This window comes from Ciona robusta, chromosome 2 (assembly GCF_009617815.1).
Source record: "Ciona robusta chromosome 2, ASM961781v2".
Lineage (NCBI taxonomy): Eukaryota > Metazoa > Chordata > Ascidiacea > Phlebobranchia > Cionidae > Ciona > Ciona robusta.
The window spans coordinates 585,441-613,411 of NC_143236.1; the positions used below are offsets into that span (position 1 = coordinate 585,441).

Sequence of the window (27,971 nt, forward strand, 5' to 3'; positions counted from 1 at the left end):
GCCATAGAAATACCGAGTAGTCCAACCCATTGTTACGTAAAAGACAAATTGAACGGCAATTTGGGTCCAAAATAACACAGTAGGTATAGGGAAAATGCATGTTTTTCGGTAAATTAGAGAAAAACTTGAGTCCAAAAACAAATTTAAAGGTTAAAAAGTGTAAAAAACAAGTGTTATTTGTTTTCTGTATCAAAAAAAGTCAAAAAATGGAATTAGAAGCGGTTGATTTGTGACATTTTAGTCATTTAATGGGGGTAAATTTATATGTTTTATCAAAAAAATGTTTGGTAATGTAAATAGAAGCTGTTTTACGCCTTTCCACAAAAGGAAATCGCAAATAAAACTCAACAAGCTCGTTTAAATTCATTGCGAAAGTCACCGCTTTTGCTCTATTTTGAACACACACAGACGGCAGTTGGACTACTCGGTGTTTTTACGACTCTGAGCAGCACTGCTTGGTTAAAACATTGCTCTCTTTGCGTTTTATTTTGTTTCTATCCCATGTTCCACCACAGCTTGAGTTTCAACCTTCCTTTGGTTTGCAGGTTTGCGTCGGTATGTTGGTTTTACTTTATCCAAATTAATCAAGCTTTGATTGTAATATTTGGTATTGAATTTTAAGGAAAGGTAAAATTCAGCGAAAAAAAGTTTAGTTTTTGCTATTTTTATTTCAGAAAAATGCCTTTCAAGAGACGAAATGGCGGTCGGAATAAGCAAGGACGCGGTCATGTAAAATACGTTCGTTGCGAGTCTTCTGGTGCTAGGGTGCCAAAAGACAAAGCAATTAAGAAATACATCATCAGGTAAATAACGTTGGATAATTATTGTCAAGGACGTTAAAGATTTTACCTTTTCCACTGTAAACCCCCCACGTTGTACAAACAGTAACAAACTTATTTAAAGTTTTACATTACCAACGTACGTTGTCATGTTATGCCTCTTTTTTCGTGGTAAAAAGTTAATGCAATAGCGACCCGCATTAACTCGTCATTTGATAACTCGCTAGCCGCGTTATTTTGCATGGTCATTGGTTTATGCGCGTATCAACATTGAGTTAGCTTTTTTTAGCGCAATGTTGTTAAACCTAGTTTATAAAATACGTTCTGTTGGTAATCCTTTAGCTGGTGGCCACCTAAATTTTTGGTTTCAAAATGTTCCTTACTACGTCTCCCTGATATATTACTCGTTCTGTTACTTTATGGTGCTATTACCAACTAAAAACTGTAAAAATAATACTCGAAAAAGATTAGGCTCATAAAAGTGAAACTGTCCTGTTCCATAGTTTTCTTTACTCACATAATGCGAGTAACAACCAACCTTCTACAGCAGATGACATGCTTATGACGTTATGTGCTTAAAGTGCTTTAATTTTTTTTTGGAGTATTTTATTATGATATGTAGTGTTCGTATAATTTTTGTTCCAGGTATAATTTTACGCCTGGCGATAAACCTCTATTATGTAAATTTTAATTGGAGAAAATATAGGGGTGAGAAACGGCGCTATCAGTAAATTGGAAACAACACAAATTTTGATAGGATATTACAGTGTCATAAATAGGCGCATTTTACGTCCATTAACGGACAGGCGCCCAAATTAGTTTTATTACATTTGCTTATTTCCTATTTACTATTTAGTTAGGATGAAACAAGGAAATTAAAAGTCGTTACATCAGGTTTCCACTCGTTACGTAAAACGAATCGCGTGTCTGTGAAACTTGCAGATTCCGGCGCGCATAAACATTTTACCTTCAAAGCGTTTTTCCTTATCTAATATATCTCATCCACTCGGTAATCAAAGGTAAAATGTTTATGCGCGCCGGAAGATCGTTGGGTTTTGAAATGCAAATACAATATGAAGGTTTAAGGATCCTTCTTAATATGTATTCACAATCATAAAAAAATCTTATTTGAAACTTTGTAAGTACGGAATGTTAATAAACAATCTGCTAAGGCAAGCTAATTAATATTATATTGCCTATTCTTGCACTTAACAATACGTTCATGTTGCACGTCCTCGCGTAAGGCGCTGCTTTAAACATATGATGTCATAATGCTATTTGGGCCACGGCCAGTTGTTTTTTATACTATTTACGCCCCTGTATTATGTCGGTCAAGTATCGTCCCGGTCGAGCTTGGATAGAGGCCAAAACATGTTGTTTGATTCACCGCAAAAGAACAAATTCATAAAGATGTCTGCTTACTAAATCTAGAATGCATGCTACTACATGCGTCTTCCTTTATTTCCAAAGCCAGTGCAGAACATATAAATGTGACGCTACTACACAATGATTTGATTTCTTGGTTGGTTAGCTAGTGGGCACATTCCTTTAGATTGTTATTTTATGAGACGTCATATTTGATAGTTATGTTATAATGACACATGTGATGTAACAATAAAAAGAAAGCTTTCTAGCAGCATGTGGTTGAATAGGTTTTTGCGCTCTATATTTTGGCTTTCTGTTTTTACTTTAGCCTAAGCATTTCATGCTTTTTACTTTATGGATAAGTATGTTCTACCTTGCATCCAAGTAGAATGTTAGCTATCTAAAAATGTGCCGGTTGATGTTTTGATTAATTTTTTTTTATTAAAGGAACATCGTTGATGCTGCTGGGATGAGAGATTTATCTGAAGCAAGTGTTTACGAATCTTACGCCTTGCCAAAGATGTACTATAAAGTCTACTATAGTGTTTCTGCTGCTATTCATTTAAGGTAAATACAGTGGTAGAAATGTTTGACTCTAAAATTTTACCTTGCACTAAATGTAGATTGGTGAAGAACAGATCTCGGCTTGCACGTAAGGATCGCACACCACCACCAAGGTTCAGGCCAGGTGGTCAACAACAGCAACAACAGAATCAAACACGTCCACGCGTTTCATAAGTGATGTGAAATAAATTAAGTGGATCAAATTTGATGGTTTTAATATTTAGTCTGTAAACACCGGCTGTACTTTCGTGTAAAAAGATGCATCTAACAAAGGTCCGTTTTTATTCATTTGTTAGAAAAGAGGTGATTAAAAAAGAATGCATTATTTTTAAAAGGTAAAATACTTAGGCTAATACTTCAGTGGCAGGTACTTGTATGTTGATGAAACAGATGGTTAATAGAATGCATTACATTTAAAAGGTAAAAAACAAACATCAGTGACAAGCACTTGTATGTTGCTTAGAAGGATCTAAGCATCTGTATGCAAGGCAAGTAATAAAGAATGACCATAAAGTATAGTTTGCTGCAGCAGGATATTAATCTTGGTCATTTGAAACAACATTAGGCACTTGGGTTCAAGGCTCGTTGCTGCTACTAATGTGGGCGAATGTGTCCTTGGGCAAGACACTTAACAGCTATTACTCCAACTCAGTGGTCACTACTTGGTTGTATAAAAGCCAATAGCCATACAGAAAACCAAAACATCTGTGTTTTACGACCACACAAGGATAAAGTTTCATTCCATGTGTGGAGTCATCTGAATGCCTGGGATACCCGATACACATCAGCCAAGTGCTGGGGCTGCTGCATTTAAAACCAAAACATCTGTGTTTTACGACCACACAAGGATAAAGTTTCATTCCATGTGTGGAGTCATCTGAATGCCTGGGATACCCGATACACATCAGCCAAGTGCTGGGGCTGCTGCATTTAAATCTTATGCAGGCAATTGTTACAAATCAGAACAGTAAGACTTATTGTTAATTAGGGTTGGTGAAGACTGGCTGTTACTCAGTTCATTGGTTATTTGTTTCATAGGAATGTATGGCTTTGTATCAAAAGGAAACTTCTCTTCCACTCCCTCTAGATTAGAAAGGTTTTCCCTTGAACAGGCATCTGCTCTGGATAATCTCTTCCTTTTTCCTGGACTGTCTATGTGTTCTACATCGTTACTTGCAACACTGTTGCGTGTGTTTTCAGTTTCAATGGAGGTATCATCTGATACAGTATCCACTCTCTTGTTTTTGCTTTCTTCAGGATTGTTTTTATTCTTCATTACTTCAGGATTAGCTGCTGTAGATAGCATTGTGTTATTAAAAATTAAGTAACGCTGAAACGTTTACCTTTTTGTTGTGCTCCATAAGTAACTCCACCTTGAATAAGTTGAACTGGTTTCCGTAGAATTTCGGATCCATCAGAATCCACCACTGATATTATCTAATAATAAAGTTTCATTTGACTGTTGTTATAAGTTAACACTCTTTGATTGACATATTTAACCTGATCAAAGTTGGAATCTGAAAACAGATTCTGTTAATAATATTAAATTCATATTTACCACTTGTGGTGCCCGGGGCGCGACTTTGTTCGTCTGTTCTACATTTTCTGCGATGGGAGTTGCAGATGGAGACACTTGATCATAAACTGCTAAAAATTCATGTTCAGAAAATAAAATTACCTATTTTATTAACATACAACCATGATCGACATTTTGTTTCACAGTTTGTCTCCTTGATTTTAAACAGCGCAAAATAATAATAAATGATATAACCAGCAACAAGCATCCTCCTACGCATGCAAGGATAGTTTGAGTTCGCTGCCAACTAGCTGTTGCATCTTGACATATCTCCTTCGTTTCTAAAAGATGACAAGATGGCCTTAGCAGTTGTTAAATCAAGACTAAAAAATAAGGGCTTTAGAACTATTGACACTTAACTTTAACTAAATGCCATCTTACACTATGTATAAAATGCACATAGTGTATGAAATAGAAAGTGTTATAATTAACGAATTATAACAAAAATAAGTAAGTCATTTATTCCTAAATTTAAAAAAAACAAGTAAACTATAGTTGTTTACCATAACCGGGCAACCGTGCCATTTCAACCCCCTTATAACAATCTTCAGTTTCCGAGCAGTAGGGACTGGCAAGTGAGGATGATGCATCACTGCTTTGATAACACCAAGTGCAACCGACTTTTCCAGTACAATTGGATGCATTTTTCTAAAAGCAAGTTATTGTACAAAGGTGTCTTAAACAAATTATTTAAACATAGATACCGATAAGTGGCAATTGGTGGAAACACATTTCGATATTTTCTCATTAATACATTCAGTAAATGGTATTACTTGTGCTCTATCAGGAGGACAGGTAGGAACATTGGAATCAACCTGTTAAAGTGTTTTTTGTTGAGAAATAAAAGCGATATAATCAGTTAATTCTTACCAGTAATGTATTGGCGCAATCATCCACCCCGACTGGGTAGCTGCATGGACACTGCCATGTATGACCAAAGAAAGCACCACTATTGTTGCTACACAACTGTGACCATACAACATGAAAGTTTAATTAACAAAACATACATATATATATTTTATACCGTTTCTGGTGAATTGCAACCTTGATTGAAGCACCAATCTTTATTTGGCCGAACAACAAGGAACATATTGGTGTTGGGGACTGCTTCCATGAAATATTTTGCACATTCGCCACCATTTCTATAACAGTTAAAGGCAAGTATTTAAATGGAAATGTTATTTGTCTTGTTGTTATTAATTAGTCAACAACTTGTACAATGGTTAGAGCAGTGTTTCCAACCTTTTTTCTTTGTAAACCATTTTATCATCACACTCAGAGATGCAATACCTTTGTTTACATTACATCTCAAATGTTTTAAAAATATACATACATGGGGTTGGTGTTGTCGAGACTTGAGTTGGAGTGTAGTGTGTACCATATTCGGTAAATGCTTTTGTTTAAATCAAGACATCTCATTCGATTTATAAAGTTGGCATCTCTAAGCAGTGTAACAAGTTCCTTATCACCTGTGTAGAACTTTAGTTAAATATGTAATGAAAATCTTACGACATGGAACAGTTGGTAGTGTTGTCTCTGGGTTGATGGATACAAGTACCATTGTGAGCGCATGTTTTTAAAACAGAGCAAAACACTCAATGGCAATTTGTCCAATTATAATAATAATATAACTTTTATTGGTCTCTTCGATTACGGTAGCGAAGATTTAAAAATATTTTAAACGAAAAGAGAGGATATAGCAACAAAACAACAGTTGTTAAAACACGCTTAGGTTAAAAACATATTTACATTTATTTGGAAGAAAATAAGCGTGGCCGCTACACCTAGCAGACATACGAGCCATTTATTTTAATTAAGTTAAAATTCTAATACAAACAAAAATGTGCCTAAAATTAGTGATCCTCATTATCATGAATTGTCAAACATTCAAGAAAATAATCACGTAATCATGCAAAAACAACTGACATTACCCTGTTCTGCTAAGATAATTAGGTTATATTCAATATTTACCGTCCACTTACTTGCAATGTGCTTTACTTGTATATTATCTTCATGATCGTTCACATAATCTTTATGTAGGACGATGTTACCTCTTTGATCAACTAATATACAATACCAAGAATCAATCCTACAAAATAATGGGCCACAATATCAAAGTTAATACAATGTTTATATCGCACATATTTGTCGAAGTATTCTTGGAGTTTAGGTTAAGACAGTCAACGAACTAGCACAAAACTCTCAGCTTTAAACTTTTACCAGAAAAAAATGTTAAAATGATAATCAGCATGATTGAAAGGATCTGGTGCTAACAGACAAAATCAAGTCCAACAAATAGTATAATTTAAGAGATATATATTTCGCCTAAATAGCATCGTCTGTCTCGAATTCAAAAGTAAGAGAGATTTAACAATTTGTTGGACTTGGTATTTGTCTGTTGCGCATTTCGTAGCACCAGATCCCGATTGGAATTATTTCACGAGTATCGTCCTACAATATGAACGCCAGATCAGAGTTTGATTGACGAAATTTATTACAGTGGAAGAGGGCATCAGGTGTATCTATTAAAATGCTCCGCCACACAAGAATAAATAACATCCAAGTAATGGTTCCTAACCAATACCATTATCATACTTACGTTGCATCTTCTTTGCAATTGGGATATAATGTTGTAAGTATGGTGTACAGATGATTTAATGAAAAGTCAATACCAACCACTCCAATAACGTTTTCTTTATTTGTCTATTAAAGTAATGGTGTTTCAATTTGTATATAAACGAGGATTCCAAAACAAAGTATCTGCTTACTTTGGATGACTTTGCTACAATTGCATGACTTATTGTTATAACATTCCCGGGACCAGCTGCATCCCGGTAAGGAGGAGAAAACACACAAAGTTTTGGATGCGCAACTGCTAATTCGTACCTGAAATTAGTACATTACTTTTAAACTACCTAAATGTTATGTAAACATTACCAAATTCTAGTAGTAACATCAATATTCTTTGGTAATCGTGTTCCTGGATATATTCTATCAACTCCATTCGATGTCCCAACAAATCTAGCGGAGACGTGGTTTTCACCTGATTGCAACCATAATTCGTCGACAAATGAAGACCACATAACATCAGCTATAACTCCCGGAGCAAACAGTTCTTAAAAATAAATATTTGGTTCTTACTTTAACCGTATTTAATAAAGAGCTATGAAATTTGAGAACAACGGAAGTTATATGAGGGTTATTTTACCGACTATGTCTTGGTGTTTTGTTAAAACTTCATCACATTGCAAACTTGATGTAGTGCTTAGTAATTCATCAAAGAATGTTGTGTATGTTTGTACCAATGCAGATGTTTCTTCTTGTGATTCATATTTAAAGGGAGAGCTGAATGACCGAGGCGCGAAAAGAACAGAAGTTTTTGATACAAGTGCCGTCTATAAAGTTTGATGTAAATTACAACTACCGCAAACATTACACATTCTATTCTATGTGGATGAGGACCCGCAGTGTTAAATGTTATAGGTCTTAAGATTTAGACCAGGATTGGTGCATTACTGGATACACACAGGATACTGCCACATGGACCTCGCCTGATTTTTAAGCCTGTTGCTTTCCAGGTAGGCAACAAGAGCTTTGATAGTTATGGGGGGGGAGGAGATCTTTTCTTGACAGCTTGGCCAAGGTTAAGTACTCCTGTTTAGCATTTGCATTTGCTGGGCATATGCCAACATAGTAATAGAATGTCTTATTTCCCCGTCCCTTACAAGGCAGATGAGAGTGTCAACTTTTTTGAGTTCGTGCAGTTGACAGGCTAGCATGTCCTGTGATCACTTAAACACAGTGTAATGTATATCTGTCCTAAGAAATTCAGGAGTTGCTCAGAAAACACCTAATCATCACAAATACAACACACCTTATAAAATCGTTGACAAACTTCTTCACCATTAGCACTGGATAGATCGAGTCGGTGGTATTGAAATGTGGTATGATTGTTCAACCATGGTGAGATCTTCTCAGGTTGTAACAGAATAATCTGGCTATCTTGTACGTTAACCAAGCAAATTGAAAACTTTGTCCCAGTGATTGGCTTCCAAAACAGATCTACATTTACCTAATATTTAAAAATGAATAAACATAAGTTATTTATTGGTAAGGACAGTCGTTATAACTCAGCTGTTTTTAATACACCTTGTGTCGACTTACGAGTTACCACATATGTACCTTTGTGGGTAAACTAAATATGCTTTTTACATTTTCTTTTTGGAATGAAGAACAAAACTAAATACCTGTGTTGTGTGCACAGCATTACCCACAGGTAACACTTGATTTAAAACAGTTGATTTATTTCCAGAACCTCCGCGTTTCATTGACTCTACAACTTCAACAACTAGAGCACTTCTTTCCAATTGGTTAATATCAAAGAAATTAATGGAATTGGATAATTGTGTTGGGTTTGGTAAGAATGGATGATAAACCACACGTCCGTTGTTATCTGTAAGTATTGGTTACTTGGATCATCTGCACTTCAGCAAAGTTTCATATACTTCATGCCAGCTCTGTTTCATATACTTCATGCCAGCTCACGAGTTACCACAAATGTAACTTTAAGGGTAATTGTTTTTGTGGGATTTATTTTATCTGGCTGACAGTTTTTTAGGTTAAACTAATTGCCATTAAGTGTCTTGCCCAAGAACACAAACGCCCACAATAGTAGTAACGACGAGCGTTAAACCCATCACTTTTAGTTAAAGGCATGCGCGGTTACCAACTAGGCCATGTCGACAACAACGACATTTAGTTAGATTGCATTATAACTGTGTGTTATAATATTCCTACCTATAATAAAAATGTAAGATCCATCATCATTATTGAAATACATTGCTTCCTTAAATACATCCTGAATCGCCAGATCAATTGCCACCACACCATATAAACCATCACCATCTGGTTTATGGATTGGCAAAGCGACAGTAAAGATTAAACCTGCAACATAAACTTAAACTTAGTATTTTTCTGTAAGCTTTATACAGAAATATTAATCTTACCTAGCCCCCCAACATCAATATAAGGTGATGAAAATATAGGTTCGTCGTTGTAAGATAAATTGTTAGAAGCATGATTCAACGTGCTGATAGTTTCCCGCACATCACTAACTTCATTGATAGCAAATACATGACCTATACATAATAAAATGAGCATTATAATACAGTTGTATAAAGTTGCAGTAAAAATGACCTTTTTGTGATGGAGCATGATTTGAAACTTGCGATAAATTCTTCAATATCCCAACATCAGCTGCTCATAAAAACAGAAAAGTAATTGAATACATGTAAAAATATATTATGTCTTCCTACCGTTTCGACCAATTGCATAAGAAAATATTGATACAGAATTATTTATTTTCAAGTTTTGTTGCTCAATAATTGAATAAACATCTTGCATTCGACCATAAGCTTCCTTAGGTTGTCCATCACTGATGAGCAAAATAACATACTTTTCTGTATCAGCTGTAAAAACTTTCATTTAGATGAATGAATATAACTTTTTATATATTTCATTTAGATGAATGAATATAACTTTTTTATCCTCATCTAGTAGGGCAACAAGATATCGTACACCTGGCATAAGTTACCATGTTTGCAGGGGATTATTTTATTTCCAATTAAAACAATAAAATTGGACAACTCTTGACACAATGGGGGTTGAATGTCTTGCCCACATACAGACATACAGATGTGTTTTTGAAACTTTGGAAGTTCGTTTGGATCACATTTGAGCACCTTTATTCATATACAAATTTTAATTTTTCGTTGGTTTATACTCTTTTAAGTCCAAAGATATCCTGTTTAGCTTTAGGACTAGTAATTTTTATATCGTTCTTTTAAGGGGACAAAATCATAGTACTTACACTTGTTCTTGTATTTAATATAATCTTGTTCAAGAAGCTGAAATGCACTTTGAAACGCGACAGTATATGAAGACTCACCTAAAAATACGGAATAGCGAAACACATAGTATAACATTTTTAAAATGGGTAATTGTAGATTTTGTAGTAATGGTGACAATGGTTTGTCTTTTAAACAATAGATGTAAACTATACCTTGTTATAAAATAGGAGTAAATAACTTTAAAACACATAACCCAGCAAACCGTTTAAAATATAGCCACTGCCTATTTCTAAATATAGGATCAAAAAAAAACTGACCCATCGGAGTAATATTTCGCAGAAAACTTCTTAATTTTTCTTTATTTGTTTCAGAAGCAAATGCTAGTTGGTTTCGAAAACAACCTTGTGAGCGAAGAGCTCCATGACGAAAACCTATTGCACTTATCTAAGAGAGAGTGAGTGTAAAAATGGTTGTTAAAGAGTGGCAGATAATGTTTGTTATAATAATAAATATTTATACTATTTTTGCAGGTCACTTTCTACCATATATAAAGAAAAAACATAATTATAAAATTGAATAAACAAAAATAAGGTTAGGAGAGTAGCAAGCTGTGGTCAACCTTGTCATTTGGTCGGAGTGTTTCAAGCAGAATATCAATCAGTTCTCTTGCAATATCTATCATTGGTTTGCTGTTAAATGTGTTTTCCATTGAACGAGAAGAATCCAATAAAATAAGAAAACGTTTCGGCTTCGGCCATGCTGTTTCTGTGTACCATGGTCTGTAAGCATTATCAACTTTACATTAAGGGCTTATTATTAAATACGACTTTATAAATGTAGTGGCTTACCTGAAACGAGGATCAATGGAAGTGCAATTTGGGATTTTATGCGACGGGTACACAGTCATAACACCCTGCTCGTTTGCAACGTATTGCCATTTTATATCTGGAACTTGTTGATGGTTTAATTTCATTGCAGATAAAACATCAGATGAAAGTGATTGAATGAAAGGTGGGGAAGTTGGGGAAATAATTTCACACATATCATCTGTATCAACCTTTACAAATAAACACAATTGAAAAGTTGCAAAAAAATGTTATATAACCTGGTCCTTCATCTTTACTGCAGTGTAGAGAATAAAGCAAACCAAGGTGTATTTATTCATATTGGCTATTAAATGGAATAGCTAATAGAAAGTATATGTTAGTGCCTTGGTACAGTGGTTAGCGGGCATCCCATAACAACACACAGACAGTCCCACTCTAACTGTTAAAAACAACAATACTTATTCAAACTAACATATTAAAGCCTAAATCATAAGTTAAATAATATTGCCTAAAATATAAAGCACTGTTTAATTTCACATACTTTTGTCTTATAGTTGACATTAATTCTTAACTGTTCCATGTCATACTTGCAACAAGGTGTCCAACTTTGCTCTTGACCTTGAAAGGAAGATAAAACTTCTGCTTGCAAATTCTGCAGTGCAGTTACACGTTCCAAAATGGTTGATGATAATATTGTTGAAACCTTCAACATACAAAAAAGTGGATGAAATATATTATATACATAATTTTTTAGGCTATGAATTTAACATCTAGGTATACTGGTATGTTACTGCTATTGGTTAACCACCAAACACTTCTATGCTAGACTTGAAAGTTTAATAATTGCATCTTTAACATTTAACAACATCAGATTACCCAAAGTTTGTGTGCAAAGTTTTGGGGAAAACAAATTTTGTTCATTTTTTGTTGGGCGAACTGTATGCGTTTTTATTACTTAATATTACATTTTTTTTGTCCCATTCAGTGGTAACAAACACTGGGTATGTTGTAAAATATTTTATCGGCAGCCGCCCCCAACAAATAGATTTTCCCATTGCATCAAGTAAATCGAGTAAAGTAGCATGATGTGGTGGAACAAAGCAACATATACCACATTTAGATTTGAATATACAACGATTAAAAACCCAAAGATACAAAATTCTGTATTACGCAACATTAGCTACATGTTTGTTTAGAAATTAAAGAGTTTTTAAATTATATACCTGGTTTAAAAACTCAGTACCATTTCTCCTTTGTCGCTCAAACTGGAGGTTGTTAATTTTTTCCTGTACAAATAATGGTATGTATAAGTCCCAGGAAAATATAGGGTTGTAAAGTGGTTGGAGATTAGGAAATAGGAACAAAATCAATAAGAAAATTTGGATTAAATGTGCTTTACTGCTTTTTGTGTTTTGTTAACAACAAACCAAGTGCATTTATAACAAAACAACTTCTCTTGATTTAATTGTATTTTTTAATTGTATTTTATCACAGGAAAAAGAAATATTACAAAAGTAAAATAAAAATACCTGAAGTATTTCAACACCTAAAGTATCCTTCATCAACGTTGAAAAGTAAGTAGCTAAGACACTGACATTCGGTTTTAAGTCTTGCGCATCAGCAAGTATTATTACATAAAATAGAATCGTTGTTGATATAAACAGATATCTCATGATAATCCTAAATTCTATAATTACTCTTCCATGTAGATCAGCTCCTTTAAAATTTTACAAGTTTGTAACTTTGTTTCTTTACATTTAGTAGGCCACTTCGTATCCTTTATTTTGAAGAGCGGAAGCAATGTGTTTACGTGCCATCAGACCGTAGCTCAGGCCTGGGGCAGAGAGTGTTTAAGTTAAGATATGTTTGGCAGTTTGGGTTGTGTGGTGTGATGGAATGTTTTGCCTCTTGGTGTTTTATTTGGCGGGAAGTTGGAAGAATGGCATTTGACAGTTTCACCATAGAAATCTAAAATAACAGAAAACAAAATGGACTGTTTGTTTACTCGCTGAGCTAGCAGTTTACTCTGCTAAACCATAGTATGTCTAAACTGTCTTAAGCTGAAGTAAAAAAAGATTCAAGTAAAGTATTTGGTGTACAAAAAGCGATTTTAGCAGCCCTTATTAATATTATGTACTGGTGTTGCCAAGATAAAATTTGGTCCCTGTGTTCATAGATTAAATTCATAAATTCCATTTATAAAATATATAAACATATTAATACATTTCAATAAAAACGTTGATAGAACTTCGTAAATCACTATCTCTGTAAATGTTGTTGCGTTATTAAATATTTGAAGAATGGGGCGCAAAGAACTTAGAAAATGGCAGCACGTTTCTTTTAAATTTGTTGTTTTTTCGTCAAAATGACTGTTCGATGCAGAACAGAGATTAAGACAGGGAATGTGTACACGCATTTAACGCATACCTTAATGGGTACTGACTACTAAACACAGTTTTGTTATAGTTAATCAAACTGTTGTAAATTAAAAGTTTATGGATTAATATTGTATTCTCATTTACAGCCGCCAGCATTTTGGGTTTTTTCGGTATCGCATTAACGCATTTATTATTGTCAATTAATATAAATGCTATAGTTTTGTCATAAAAGCAATGTAAATGTTTATTGACTAAACACCAATGTTAGTGAAAAATTACTCGATGTTTATGTTATGTGGATAATAAATATAAATAGCAAGTTAAAACAGAAAACAGTCCAGGGCTGTAGCACATCGAGCCTGCTTTTAACTCAAGAGGAAATGGGTTCAAGGCTGCTCACTGTTACAATTACGGGCGTATGTGTCCTTGGGCACTTAACGCCACCAATGTTTGTCTAAATTATAAGCAATATGAAAAAAGAATAAAAAAAAAACAGACAATCACCGGGAACACACATGTTATAACGATAAGCATTGGAGTTCGTATAACATGGGAGTATTGGAAGAAGTTCCGCTATGTAATGATATTTATTTATACTTAAATCTTTAGAACAATGCAAAGGGTTAATAAGGGGTAAAACAAATGCCGTCTTTTTTACCGTCTGCTTGTCCTACTGCATACTAAAATACATTTTTAAGCCTTTTTCTATTTGTTTTATACTTTAACATATTTTGTGTGATTAGCACTGGTTTGGGTTCAATTCTTATGTGTGAAAATTGTATTGCAAACAGCTCCTCACAGAATAGAAACGAAATTTGCCATTGGCATTAACGAAAAATGTGTATATACTTTTCCCCATATTGTCATTTTTTCTATATAAACTTCAATTATTTTATGTTGTTGTTAATAGAAATCGCATAATACTCAGAAAATGGGGCTGAATTGATTCTAGACATAATATTAAACTATACATTTATATAAATGTATATATATATTTTAAAAAAAATGAAAATAGTAACTTAAGAAAAATTGGCTGATATAGTTTTGTAAATTTATTTAGGTGAAATAGTGAATTCCATTTTTTCATTTCTAAGATTAAACTGCGTTTGAGCAAAAAAATGAAATTACGAATGTTTATACTTTATATATGAACAAAGGCATGAGAATTGAATATCTGCTTTTCCTAACAGGATGTTGATATAATCAAATATTGTTTAATACGAAATTTACACTTAAGAGTCAAAATTTATTTCCTTTTTCTAATATTTGTGTTAATATTCAGGACTTAAGTGATGGAATATAATATCAATACGTAGTAAATGTTGAAGCATTGTGTTTAAAGTGGTTATTTGATGCATTCTTGTCAGTTTGTTTACAACTTACACATTGAGGCATAAACATGATTCTTCTGACTTGGTTATGTCTTGTTTTCTTTGGATTTACAGGTATGAATAAAGTCTTTACTGCACCAATATCTTATAAAAGTTTTGGTTTATCAAATAAGCTTTGTTACAAACCCCAATTTAGTTAGTCGTACGTAAGTTTTGAAAAAAAATTGAATGTATTATTAAACCAAATGCCTGTGCATAGTATGATTCTATGTTACATTTGTAAGAAAAACTTTAATGTGACACTGACATTATCGACATGCATGTTAAATGGAGAACACACATTGGCAATTCAGAATTTGGGGGAAACAGGATTTAAATTCCTAAAAACGACTGAGTAAACTATCACAAATATTTTATACAATTTTATATTTAACCACCCCATACTGGGTACTTTTTAGTTTAATGTGTCAAATCTAGCTTAAATTCCAGGTCTTTGACAATGATCCAATCTATATGCATAGGTACTATAGTAGAATGAAATATAAGACTCATATAACACTAACACAATGCCGTTATCCCACAGTTTGTATATGCAGTATATTTTAATTTTTAACTGTATTTAATAATTTTCCAGATGGCAGCAATTTATCCACATCTGAAATGTTGTTAGAAGGTCAACAGAATGTTGATGTTACAACTTCTACAACACTTAATGCTGTCTCCACTAAGATAATGTCAAGTTATGGAAATGTTGGTGATATTTCAAATCCATTTCAAGACTTGTCAACCCCTCAAACTATTTTGAACACAACAGGTTAGTGATTGTTATGCAATATTATTGTAACAACCAGTGGCGCAACCAGCGCGTTCAAAAGGGGGCTGTCATATTTATGTCCAGTCAACGTTTATCTATGACACGATAAAACACTCCCTTTATTGGATGTGCACACTAATATATATCCTATTTTACGCGGTAAATTAAAACTAACACTACATTATTAAAAAGACGTATCTAACTTAGTATAAACTGATGAAACATTGGTGCAAGTTTTACGCATGTGCATCGTGGATAATGTAACGATTATTTACATCAGAAAAAACCTTTGAAAAACCATTACGATTGTTACGTCACAAACGAGATTATTGGTAAACAATCGTGTTTTACTTGCTCCCATACGATCTGTAGCTTTTGTATGATTTCTGTTTCTGATGATTAGTTTAAATCAGTGCTTCCCAAACTATGGTACGCGAGCACATTATTAAGTTCAAACCAAACGATCGCAAATGATCTTTTAGTGATTGTCGTAAGCATTATTTTAATCCACATAAATTACGTACAGCGTGACATTTCATGCTTTATTCCCTACACCGGTGTTCCTAACTTTTTAAACTTAGGCGTTGCTTTATGCGTGTACAAAGTATTTTTGCAAGCCTATCTTTACTTACGCGCATTCGTGAAAAGGCAAATATCCAACCTGTTTTTAAGTAGTGATGTACCGAAGTTTCGGTTTGCCAAATTTATTCGGCCGAATCAGCGATTTTGACAAAGATTCGGTTTTGGCCGAATCGTGCGTAAAGATTCGGCAAAAACCGAACTTTTTCACAGACAATATAGATACGATTAGCAAGAACTTGTGCAATTTGTGAGATAAGAATTAAAGACTATTTGCAACAAATAAGTTTAATTCAATTAATCGTCATGCTTATAGCAATGCTAATCATTTCGGATACGGTTCTATGGGCTATGGCACACGCGCACTTTGATAAACTTCTTCACATTCGCGACCGAATCTGCTCCCGATCGTCGATAAAGAAACACTCGCTTTTTCTCTCTTAATAGTGCACGCGTCTGCTCCCGGTCGTCGATAAAGAAACACTCGCTTTTTCTCTCTAAATAGTGCACGCGTCTGCTCCCGGTCGTCGATAAAGAAACACTCGCTTTTTCTCTCTAAATAGGGCACGCGTCTGCGCACAATCCCCTGCACATTTTTAGCACAGAGCAGAATACAAAATGTAAAAGTAAAGTTTTCGAATAATTTTTTTACTCTCGGTATAGTTTTAAGCCAGTGACCGTGAGTAGTATAAATGCAGGTGAATCGCGATTATATGAATTTTAATTGATGCAAATATAAGTTCGAGGAGCGAAGCCATCAGGAAATTAGAACCAACACAAATTGTAATGTAATATTGCTAAGTATGGTCCCGGCCGAGCTTGGACAGAAGCCAAAAACGTCGTTCTTGGGCACCGCGCGAAAATCAGAGTTTCGTGAATCCCAGTTGCAAGATATTAATTTTACACCTAAAGTATTAAATTTAAAATTTATATACACATGTTACGTTATGTAACATTCAAAATCCAAAAAACATTTCATAAAAATCCGACAATTTATATACCACAGGGAACAGGCTGCTTGCAAATTAGACTGAGATTAGCATTTCGTCGGTTTCTACAAGAACAAATTCACAACGATTGCTTTGCTTACTAAGTGTTGCAAGTATGCTATCGCATGCGTCTTCCTTTATTTCCCAAGCCGACGCAGAGCGTAAAATGGGACGCTCATACACAATGTTTTTTTCGTCACAAAAGTAAATAATTTTTTTTGTTTGCGTAACACAGGTTTTGTCAATGGTTACGCCGTTACAGTAAAGAATTTTAAGTTCTCGAATTAACTGCTCGTCCGTGTTGCAATAAAATTAAATTTATCTAATCCACGCTCGTCCGTCACCGTTGTGCTTTTCTCCCAACGATTTACCTTCCCTGTAGTTTTGGTTCGTAAATACGCGCGTTATTAGGAGACTAATGTTTCCCACAACGCTTTATTGCCACATTAAAGACTTATATTGAAATTGTTGATACTTGTATGTGACACGGTGCCATGATAAAGTATTTTCCTTTATGTCGTTTTTACCGACCGCCCATCGCCGTAGGTTCGGATGACGTCATAAACGATTCGGTTGATTCGGCCGAATTGATTCGGCACAAATGGCCGAATATTCGGTTTCGGCCGAATCGTTTTTTTAACGATTCGGTACATCACTATTTTTAAGCACATGCAGGTTAAATAATCAAGGGGACAATTGCTATTATGACGCAGATAATCAACGTGTGAATTGCTATTATGTCGTAATCAATTACCAGGTCAAACAATCGCTATTATGACGCGATGAATCCACGTGTGAATCCCTACTGTTTCGTAATAATTATGCTGCTTGGCTGAGGAAAACATCGTAAATATACAGCAGTGCTACTTATGAAACCTATTTATGTTGTTTATTTTACCATGTTACCCTGTTTAATTGGCAAATTACAATTATTCTACACGCAACTTTGAGAAAGGCAGTGCCAAGTTTGTGTTACAAATACCCGCGGAAAAAATAGGTGTGCCTGCGGTATGGTTTCTAATTTCACTATTTAAAATGAGTTGTTCACGAGGCTTTAGTAGTTTAGTGTGTAGGTGGTACGAGAACGCTGTATGAACCAAAAATATGTATACGCGAGTAGATAAAGTTTGGAAACCACTGGTTTAAATGCAGATAAACCGCGATTATGTGAATTTGAATTGGTGCAAATATACGAGCAAGTAGCGACGCTATCAGTAAATTGGAGCCAACAGAAATTGTAATATGATATTACAAAGTATCGTCCCGGCCGAGCTTAGACAGAGTCGTTCGTTGTCACCGCAAGAGAACCAGAGTTTCATTACGTCACTTGTCACGAGAATAAATTCATAACGATTGCTTCGTTTGTTAGGTGTGGAATGTATGCTACCGCATGCGTCTTCCTTTATTTCCTAGACCGGCGCAGAGCGTAAAAATATGACGCTCATACACGATGTTTCGATGTCGTGGTTGGTTGGGCAGTGGGCACATTCCTCCAGATTGTTTTATTATGAAACGTCATAATTAATAGTTACGTTGCAATAGACCAAGTGACGTAACAATTGAACGAAAAATTGTTCCAATTCCAAGCGAACGAATTTAATATTGAATGCAACGCGTGTGTGTGCGTCTTAGCACTTTCTGGCTGCGTGCGTGTCTGCGGAAAAGGGGGCTGTCATGACAGCAAAACAGCCCCCCTGGTTGCGCCCCTGGTAACAACCTGGAATTTTACTTATCTTCTTGTCTGTTATCCACATAAATACGATAATATAGCTAGACGAGTGACTGATTTTTTAAATAAATAAAATTAGAAAATGAGATTTGGATATATATATATTAGGCTGGCAGCAATAGTCTTAAAATAAGCTTTTAGTTTTAATTATCACAAATGTATGATAAATAAATGCCCAATATATGCTTAGATTTACCTCATACACTTCCACCACCAACAACTCCAAGTATAACGAGTGAAACGGAAGTAAGCACTCGCCAAGATCGTGAAATTGTGGTTATAGTAAGCGGGAATAAAGAAATTCAACTACCTCAAGATAAAGTAGAACTTACAGCACAAGCGGTTGGAAACCCAGTAGTTGGTTGGTTTTTGCTGTTATGTAACCTTATACATTTAAAAGGAAGCCTTTGATTTTGCTGTAGTAAGACCTGTGTTTAGAAAAAGTTGTGTTGAATATTATGATATTAGATATTTGTACTATAAGTGAAGGCCGTATAAGGTTGCCATTCTTTGGGATCTTTATGGTTAGAAAAAGTTTAGCCAGGTGTTTATGGGGGAGGGAGGGTTGGCTAAAAGAACTAAAATATATTTCTGTAATATTTGGTAAAAAAATAAATATAATTTTGCAGGGTAGGACTACATAATACAAACTATTTATCATAGTATACTGAATACATTGACCAATATTCATACATTGATCTATGGACTTTGTACTATCAGGTCCTGTATTCTTGTAAAGCTTGCGATTTTGTTTGTGTTTCAGAACAACTTAAATATTATGTTATATGAAGATTGAGTTTATTGTTTGCTCAAATTAAAATCTTTTGTCTTACAAAACTACTGCTTTTGTTTCAAATCCATTTCAATTGTGACAAAAATATTCTTTGTTTGCAACATGAACTATTTTTAATAAGGCAATAAAAGGGAGTTTTTAAAATAATTGAAATTTCATCACTGGTTTTTGGAGTTGAAACATTAATTTCATTCTAATGTTTATAATTAATCCGAACCGTTAAGGCTGTTTACCTTACTAAAAGTAAACTAATTTTTTCAGGTGACTACTTACGGCGGTAAATCTTTTTTTTATGGTAGTACGACTGCGACCTACAAAGTATGTTGTAGAATGCCTTTTATTACAGCTCTTGTGTTTGGGTATAAAGACTTTTTGCTGTAGTTTACTGAAGCAGTTTTTCTTTTTCCTTTTTATAGGCTTTGAATATAAATGGAAATTGATTGATAATCCCATTGATTTTGATGGGATGCAGGCAGGCAAGCAAGACAGTACATTGAAACTTAGTTCACTCACGGCGGGAAAATATAAGTTCAAGGTGACATTTTGTTATGTTAAAATTACTTTCCTACCAGTACCCTCAGGTCCCTTACTATTCTAAACTGAGGAGCATATGGCATATACCTTCAAGCTTCAATGACTTAATTAATCAAACTGTTTAGAAATTTCCTTCTTTGAAACCAGTCATACATGACACTTTTATTCCAGGTAATAGCAACAGATTTAAACAGATATGGTGAAGCATTTGTGAATGTGACTGTGTTAGAAGCACCTCGAATAAACCAACCACCATTAGCAGTCATAACACCATCTTCTGATCAAATCCTTACACTTCCTAATGATGCAACTGTTTTAGATGGCTCAAGTATAACTTTTCTATCTTTTTGTGATCGTTTTTTAAAAATTAAAATGATTTTTATCGTTTTGCTATGCAGCATTATAATTTATAAACCATAATTTTTTGTACGTGTGTTTTAAAGCTTTGCATGCTTAGGTTTTAGTTAAGCTTGAGCATCACATGAATACATGAATCAAATATTATCTTTACACAGAGTCATCAGATGATGATGGTATCGTCTCATATCATTGGAAACTAGTTGAAGGACCCTTGCAAAGTGATGAAGGGGAAAATACATTACAAGATGGCAGGGTAGGTTACTTAATGTTTAATTCTATCTGTGACAGACGCATAAACGTTTCAAATTAAATAGAAGCTGTTGGTGGTTACATAATAACTAAAATTGTAATATTTAATCGCATTCCATCATAAGTTGGCTTATAAAACACATAAATTGAGTCAATTATAGTAACAAATGCTGATCAACCAGGTACATTGCTAACAGTATCTATAATAAGGGCCACCCCTAAATTTACTGGTCATAAGGTTAACTGTCACCATCATAAATACACAAGATTAATTGCTTCTGCGTACACTTTTAAAACAGCCAAATTTTCTGCTAAAATGTTTCAAGTAACCTTGCACACGCAAATGTCTTCAACATTAAAATAATGCTTCCCTTTACCACATGTATTGGATGTGTATATTTTGGCGAAAAAAACAGGGTCTAGGAAAATAACCAAATGATTGAATAAGTGTGTTTAGATAACTCATGCTCTGTATGACATCAGACGTTGGTGAATATAAAAGTTGTGTTCGGTCGTTATAAACCCACGCGAGATGTCTATTTAGTTTATGCACATCTAAGCTCCTTTCACCACAATAAGAAGCCTTCTAACGGAGGTTAAATAGTTTAATTGCATATATTTAAGAATATTTTATGTTTCAGATTTTAAAGCTTGAACATTTGATAGCTGGTAGTTACACATACAAACTAACCGTCACAGACACGGATGGTCGCACAAATTCAACCATTGCTCATATCCTCGTTAACAAAAGTATATTTAGTTTTCTATTTTTAGATATATGTATAACTTAACACCGATTGTAAATATTTATGCAACACTGGGACATAGTAGTTAAATAGCTTCATAGAGGGATACTGGGTTCGAAGCTTGGTGTTGCCACTATGGTGGTTTATGTTTGTATGTGTTGGACAAGTCAAGATATTATCCCAATCCAGTAACCCGGATATGAATTATACAAACTGTCTGGCAGAGTGTATAAGAAAACCCAGGAAAGTTACTTGGATATTTGCATAAACAGGATCATTCTTTCATCAAATTAAATAAACCAATAAGGAATTGTAGTTTTAAATAGTTGATTTATTAAAAAAAGTGTTTTTGATGTAGTTGTCTTAATCTTTTTGTTGTTATTGCCGACAGAAATTGACAACAAACCAATAGCAAATGCAGGGATACAACAATTAATTACATTACCCCAAGACAGTGCTGTGTTGTGTGGTAATGGAAGCAAGGATGATTGGGGGATAGAAAGTTATGAATGGTCGTTGAGTCCTGATAGTCCAAAGCAAGTTGTGGACTTGCAAGTGAGCTCTTGGTTTATTTGAAATAAACTTCTCATCCTTTTTTATCCTATTTAACATTTACACTGGTTTTACTAATATAGAAGTATTGACATAGTATATTACCTATATAATGTTACTTTATAAATTATATGCAACATATACAATTTCTTTTATCCTATTTTATTGAGATAAATATTAATTACAGTCATGTGTTAAAGGTATTACAGTTTTGTTGATCAATTATTGTTATTAATAATTTTGATTTTGTTTTTTTATGAAGGATTCAAGATCTGAATGTCTTCTGCTATCAAACCTTGAAGTTGGGGAATATAAGTTTCAACTTGTTGTCACTGACAGTGCTAAACAGTCTGACACTGCAACTGTATCAGTTATAGTTCATCCTGTATGTTATTTGACGTAAACAAGTTGTTACTCCTGTTTTAACATTGTTTTAAAAGGAATCAAATCACCCACCGGTCGCAAATGCTGGAACCGCACAGGAAATTATTTCCCCTCTTGCTCAAGATGAAGAGTCATCAGAAGCAACACTTAATGGAACTATGAGCAGTGATGACAAGGGAATTACTTCTTCAGAGTGGCTGCAAACTAGGTAATTATGGAAATAAATGTTTGTCTTTTATAAAAATTTTTTTTAAATGAATGCTGTTGACTGCACCAGCTGCGAAAATCTTTCTTTGGTGGCATATCACAATATTAAATTTCAAATTAGGGGTTTGGTTTGTAATAGGCCATAGTCAGCTTGTTTTGATTTGTGTGCAATTTGTGATATTGTTTGGGTGTCTATTCACAAGTTACCAACTATGCACTTTTGTGGTTGCTTTTTACAATAGTTGCAACATTGAGCCTGAAATGCATTTTCACTTGCTTAGAACCCAGCAATCTCGTCACTGTACCACGTTGCGAGTTGTAATAACTTTGTTTCTACTACAGTGGTCCTGCAACAACCATAGTTGAACCTGGGAAATTAGTCACAAAAGTATTTGGTTTAACAAAAGCTGGAACATATGAATTCAAACTCACGGTGCATGACAGTGGAGGCTTGGAGGATTCAGACACTGTCAATATAGTTATTACACCAGGTAGTTTGGTTTATTTGATCTTACTCATATTAAATTTCTTAAACAAAATAGTTTTTGGCTACCAATTAATTACAAAATGTTTTTGTGTAATACGCGAGCACCGAATGAAAAGTTATAGTAAAATAACCGCCATATAATACACTGAAGTATTAAAATTGTTCACACTACTTTCTGAATGAATATAATTTACTCTATTCTTGCTTGGCTGGAAAACAACAGTTGTTATAACACTGGTTTTCAGTTTCATACACCCTGTGCCCGCTTAAGAGTTACCACATTGGTAACTTTGTGGATGATTGTTTTTTTTATCTACAACTGACAAAGTTGTGTTGGAACAATTACCTCAAGTGTCTTGCCCAAGGACACGGTAGTAACAGCATGAATAAATTAATGACCTCTACACCCAGAAAAGACATCAGATGTTTTTTTACCTTCAACAGAGAAACCACCAAGGATTAATATTGGAAATGATCTTCACCTTACGTTACCTGATAATGCAGTAACACTTGATGGCAGTAGAGTGGTTGATGATTATGGCATTCAAAGTTTTCTTTGGGAACTTGACCCCTCAAGTCCTGCAGCAGGGGTAAGTATTATTGGTTATTGTGACTACCATGGCCTGTAATAAGAGGGTAAAGTCTTTTCATCCTTTGTTAAACTTGATTTTATGATTTAAGAAGCTTTAAAATATAAAAATGGAAGCCAAGTTGTTAGCATGATGTTCATCTTATCTCTGTATATTGCAGTTATAATTTTAAATTTAAATGTTAAAAAAGTTTTGTTACAAACCTGAATTTTACATTGCAGCATATTCTGAACAATACAGACCAAACAGCAGTTCTACAAATGTCTGGTCTTGTGGAAGGAAAATATAAATTTAAACTTACTGTTAAAAATAAACGCGGACGAGAGGCATCAAAAGAAGTAAATGTCATTGTTGCACAAAATCCATCACTTAATTATTTGGTAAGCCATGATGTTTTAACGAATTCCTGGTCCGAAGCATAATGCTGCTTCCACTCTTGCCATGCATCATTATGCGAAACACACGTCGAATTTCGCTCAAGTCTCCAACCTAACTAATAGGTTTTCCAAAATAGAAAACAGAAAAAAACTAAATTGCCAATCACTCACTTTGTAATTAGAGACATGCATATGTTGTATAAAGTCACCGCATATAATGCACAATAAAACATTTGTGTTTTACTTCAGTTACCCTGTCAAGTTTTTTGCCCACAGTATGTTTAGCAACCACAGCAAGATTAAATAACTTGTGTTTTTCAGGTTGAACTTCACATTGCTCAGCCAGTGAAAACATTTACATTTGCTCAACTTCAAAAAGTTATTGAGCAAATTCAACTTTATTTGGAATTATCTGGAAAACCAGAAGTGATTGTTCATTCTGTTTACCCAATACATTCCACAGGACAGTAAGTGTTTCTGTGTTTGTACTGAATATTTAAAACTAATTCTTATTAGTATTACTGGTGTTTGTCTCACAGTTGCCGGTGTGTACAAGCTATTAACAGGTATCCCTGCGTTAGATGCAACAAACAGTTGTTACAACACTGGTGTTTTGTTTCACACACCTGATATTTATTACATTCATCAATCTGAGATACTACTAAACAAAATAAAGCTGTATGTTCACAAAGCTATTGCTAGATCATAAGTAGACATGAGATGTATGTACCACAAGGTCTACAACATAAGTGTTTTAATTTTATGTTTGTAGTATTGTGGTGTTATTTACTGCCAAGCGACCAGACCGGACATTCTTGTCAGCCATAAATGTTGTAGAGACACTGAACTCCAAATTTGGCTCCAGTAGTACAGTATCTGATGTTGAAGTATTATTGGTGGACACTTACAGTAAGTTTAATGTTACATATCAAAAGTGAGTTTATTTGAGAACTCATACGTATTCAATACAATACATATAAAATAAATATTAAACTCCTTTTTATTTAAAATGTTGGCAGTTTGTGAAAACAAATGTTCCAATCACGGGAAATGTCATTCTGGTTCAAAGCAATGTCAGTGTGATGTATTTTGGATGCAAGATTTTCTCCGGGTTTATTTTGGTGATGGAAAGCGGAATTGTGGTAGGTTCTTTTTGCCATACAGAAATTACATTTGTATTCCTAGTAATTTTATAATGACAAATAAATGTAACTTATTTATTTTTGTGTGGAATGAAACATAACAACACAAGTGTTATGTTTCATGCACCTTGTTGATGGCTTACTTTATGGTATTTTAAAAAGAGAATGTAATTTTGTTTAGTCTTGTATAAAACCTTGTTGTTGTGTTACTTGTGTATGGCTCAACTAACACAGTGAATACAGTTGTTTGAATATAGTAGCTTCGCAATCTTCTCGTTTGTGGAGGACACCCAAGTTCTGCTAAACATTAATAAACCACAAAAGTTTATTGTCAACAGATTGGAGCATTCTATACGTGGTTATTGTGATCTTAATCATCATTATTGGAGTGTGTCTTCTTTTATATTTTATTACATGCTTCTTTATAAGGTAAAATATGCAATAATTTCTTGATTGTTTTAGACTTAAACATACATTACTCTTCGGTGGGGTACATAACATATTTTTTGGTGTCAGAGTAACGAAAATATAACCTCTTAAAAAATAATTTTCGCCCTAAGTATTTATGAACAAAATTTTAAATTAAGTTACAGGATTTGTGCGATTATTATTCACAATTTGGATCTACTAATTAATACAACTTGTTCAATTTTTAGAAGGCGAAAACAAAATCGGGTTTCAAAAAAGAAAAATTACATTTTACTAGAGAACGGAAAATCTTCCTCAAAAAACAATTCAAATGGATACAAACGTAAAAGTATGTTTACCCTGTTGGATTTGTAAAATAGTTAGACTTACCTTATTCTTGGCAGATGGTTACAAGAAAACAGGAAGAAATAAAACTACAAGCTTAATGAGAAGTATGACCTCATCATCCAATGAGGACCAAACAGTTTTTGAAAAACGTAAATTAATCAACAAACCCAAGGGACGACGATTAAAAAATTCAAATCATAAAATGAATCAAGTCAAAGAACGAAAAACTTTAGTAGAGCTTCAAGATGAGTTGTTAGATAAAGATAACTCTGATAATTCATTTGATGGATTTGGTTTAGATGGAGATCACCAAATGACTTTAGATCAAAACGATTTTGCCAAAGAGATTTTATAAAAATGACTTACTTTATTATTAACAAAGTTTTATTTCACATATTTATATTAATATTATTGTTTTGTGTTGTATATAATAATAATAATGCTGTGATATACTTTTATGTGCAACTGAAAAAATGTCCATGCTAAAAATGTATACTATTTCACTTGTTTCAGGATTTGTTTTCAAATAATTCTCACCGAAGTTTTATTCAACTTTTGTTTTGCTACAAAATTGCCCTTGTTTTTTGTTTGTTTTTGTGTCGTAGAGATTGAAAGGGCAATTTTAAATGCGATAAAACAAAGAATATTTATGTACTGTTTAAATCAATACATTTTATTTGAAGTTGTGCAGGTGCATTATATGCAAGTCCGAGTTTTCGTAAAAAAACGCTGAAGTAACAATTATCGGCCGCGCAACAATGCATGTGATTTTCATTAGGAAAAGTGCAGGGCATCTAGTTTCTAAAGCAATAAATAAAGCTACTTCTTGAAAATATAGGTGTTATAATTTTATGTAAATTATAATAAAAATATTTTAAAAAATACACTATGTTATTATTTTTCGATTGGACAATAGTACATACTAGATTATGCCAGCTTGAGATTTTCAACACAAACGACCGGTCTTATAAACGAAATCCTACATCACGAAAACATATAAATCAAACATTCAAATAGAAAAAAGCTGGAAATAATCTAACGCACAAAAACGTGATCAGTATGAAATTGTTGCAACTCGACGCTAAAGTGACGTCACATTACCCAATCCTAATACTTCCCATTAATCAACTTATAATACCCGCGTGGCCCATCATTAGAGCTATGCGCTCTAGTTCACTTTCTACTGACTTTTACTACTATTCGGTTACTAAAGACCACCGAAACCCGCGGTTTATTAATTGTTTTTGATTTGTTAGTAAAGCTTATTATACCGTGATTGTATAAGGGAGTAATTACGTTTGTGCTTATTATGTTACGTGTCCATTTGTTAGAGCTGAGCTCTCTTGTTCGTCGAACAGTTGTTCTTGTTGACACCAGAGTCGTAAAAACACCGAGTAGTCCAACTGCCGTCTGTGTGTGTTCAAAATAGAGCAAAAGCGGTGACTTTCGCAATGAATTTAAACGAACTTGTTGAGTTTTATTTGCGATTTCCTTTTGTGGAAAGGCGTAAAACAGTTTCTATTTACATTACCAAACATTTCTTTGAAAAAACATATAAATTTACCCCCATTAAATGACTAAAATGTCACAAATCAACCGCTTCTAATTCCATTTTTTGACTTTTTTTGATACAGAAAACAAATAACACTTGTTTTTTACACTTTTTAACCTTTAAATTTGTTTTTGGACACAATTTTTTCTCTAATTTACCGAAAAACATGCATTTTCCCTATACCTACTGTGTTATTTTGGACCCAAATTGCCGTTCAATTTGTGTTTTACGTAACAATGGGTTGGACTACTCGGTATTTCTATGGCTCTGGTTGACACTTAGGTCGTTATATGAATTTCATTTTTGAACTGTGTATACATAATAATCGATTGCCAGCTCGCGCTGAAACAAGTAAAACACAATTTTCAGTCACACGATCTATCGAAACAACGGGTATATTGATGCCTCAGAATTTGAAAGAACGCGTCTTAGTGAGATAAGGAATTCAATGCACGCTACTAA

General features: G+C 34.0%; 3 protein-coding genes across 10 annotated transcripts; 2 read left to right on the forward strand and 1 right to left on the reverse strand.

The window, feature by feature from the left end:
- Window positions 1-410: 410 nt before the first annotated feature.
- On the forward strand, window positions 411-2,911 carry LOC149739499 (small ribosomal subunit protein eS26-like). 3 transcript variants are annotated; one of them, XM_089871692.1, is made up of 4 exons: window positions 411-555; window positions 675-803; window positions 2,592-2,711; window positions 2,768-2,911. In XM_089871692.1, the coding sequence occupies exons 2-4, from the start codon at window positions 679-681 to the stop codon at window positions 2,880-2,882; spliced, it is 360 nt and encodes a 119-aa protein (XP_089727818.1). In that variant the 5' UTR covers window positions 411-555; window positions 675-678; the 3' UTR covers window positions 2,883-2,911. The 3 variants fall into 3 exon arrangements, with proteins under 3 accessions (XP_089727818.1, XP_089727819.1, XP_089727820.1); XM_089871693.1 differs by having other exon boundaries at window positions 517-607; XM_089871694.1 differs by lacking the exon at window positions 411-555 and adding an exon at window positions 591-627.
- Window positions 2,912-3,617: 706 nt separating this feature from the next.
- LOC149739500 (VWFA and cache domain-containing protein 1-like) lies at window positions 3,618-13,118 on the reverse strand. Of its 5 annotated transcripts, none has more exons than XM_089871630.1 (27): window positions 12,490-13,118; window positions 12,184-12,246; window positions 11,502-11,663; window positions 10,982-11,190; window positions 10,753-10,912; window positions 10,451-10,577; window positions 10,154-10,231; window positions 9,600-9,752; window positions 9,481-9,540; window positions 9,291-9,422; window positions 9,082-9,228; window positions 8,532-8,737; window positions 8,159-8,356; window positions 7,493-7,679; window positions 7,222-7,399; window positions 7,053-7,170; window positions 6,884-6,987; window positions 6,267-6,373; window positions 5,618-5,753; window positions 5,309-5,426; window positions 5,155-5,250; window positions 4,989-5,099; window positions 4,788-4,932; window positions 4,404-4,565; window positions 4,267-4,352; window positions 4,052-4,145; window positions 3,618-4,001 (listed from the first exon to the last, which is right to left on the reverse strand). In XM_089871630.1, the coding sequence occupies exons 1-27, from the start codon at window positions 12,631-12,633 to the stop codon at window positions 3,661-3,663; spliced, it is 3,822 nt and encodes a 1,273-aa protein (XP_089727756.1). In that variant the 5' UTR covers window positions 12,634-13,118; the 3' UTR covers window positions 3,618-3,660. The 5 variants fall into 5 exon arrangements, with proteins under 5 accessions (XP_089727756.1, XP_089727757.1, XP_089727754.1 ...); XM_089871631.1 differs by having other exon boundaries at window positions 3,618-3,998; window positions 4,267-4,355; XM_089871628.1 differs by having other exon boundaries at window positions 4,267-4,355.
- Window positions 13,119-14,564: 1,446 nt separating this feature from the next.
- LOC149739501 (dyslexia-associated protein KIAA0319-like protein) lies at window positions 14,565-26,643 on the forward strand. 2 transcript variants are annotated; one of them, XM_089871646.1, is made up of 19 exons: window positions 14,567-14,783; window positions 15,304-15,483; window positions 18,971-19,141; window positions 19,990-20,108; window positions 20,279-20,435; window positions 20,623-20,720; window positions 21,358-21,466; window positions 21,854-22,017; window positions 22,277-22,399; window positions 22,455-22,606; window positions 22,948-23,096; window positions 23,537-23,682; window positions 23,904-24,062; window positions 24,381-24,526; window positions 24,832-24,968; window positions 25,079-25,201; window positions 25,540-25,630; window positions 25,858-25,958; window positions 26,014-26,643. In XM_089871646.1, the coding sequence occupies exons 1-19, from the start codon at window positions 14,738-14,740 to the stop codon at window positions 26,310-26,312; spliced, it is 2,670 nt and encodes an 889-aa protein (XP_089727772.1). In that variant the 5' UTR covers window positions 14,567-14,737; the 3' UTR covers window positions 26,313-26,643. The 2 variants fall into 2 exon arrangements, with proteins under 2 accessions (XP_089727773.1, XP_089727772.1); XM_089871647.1 differs by lacking the exon at window positions 18,971-19,141 and having other exon boundaries at window positions 14,565-14,783.
- The last annotated feature ends 1,328 nt before the right edge of the window (window positions 26,644-27,971 follow it).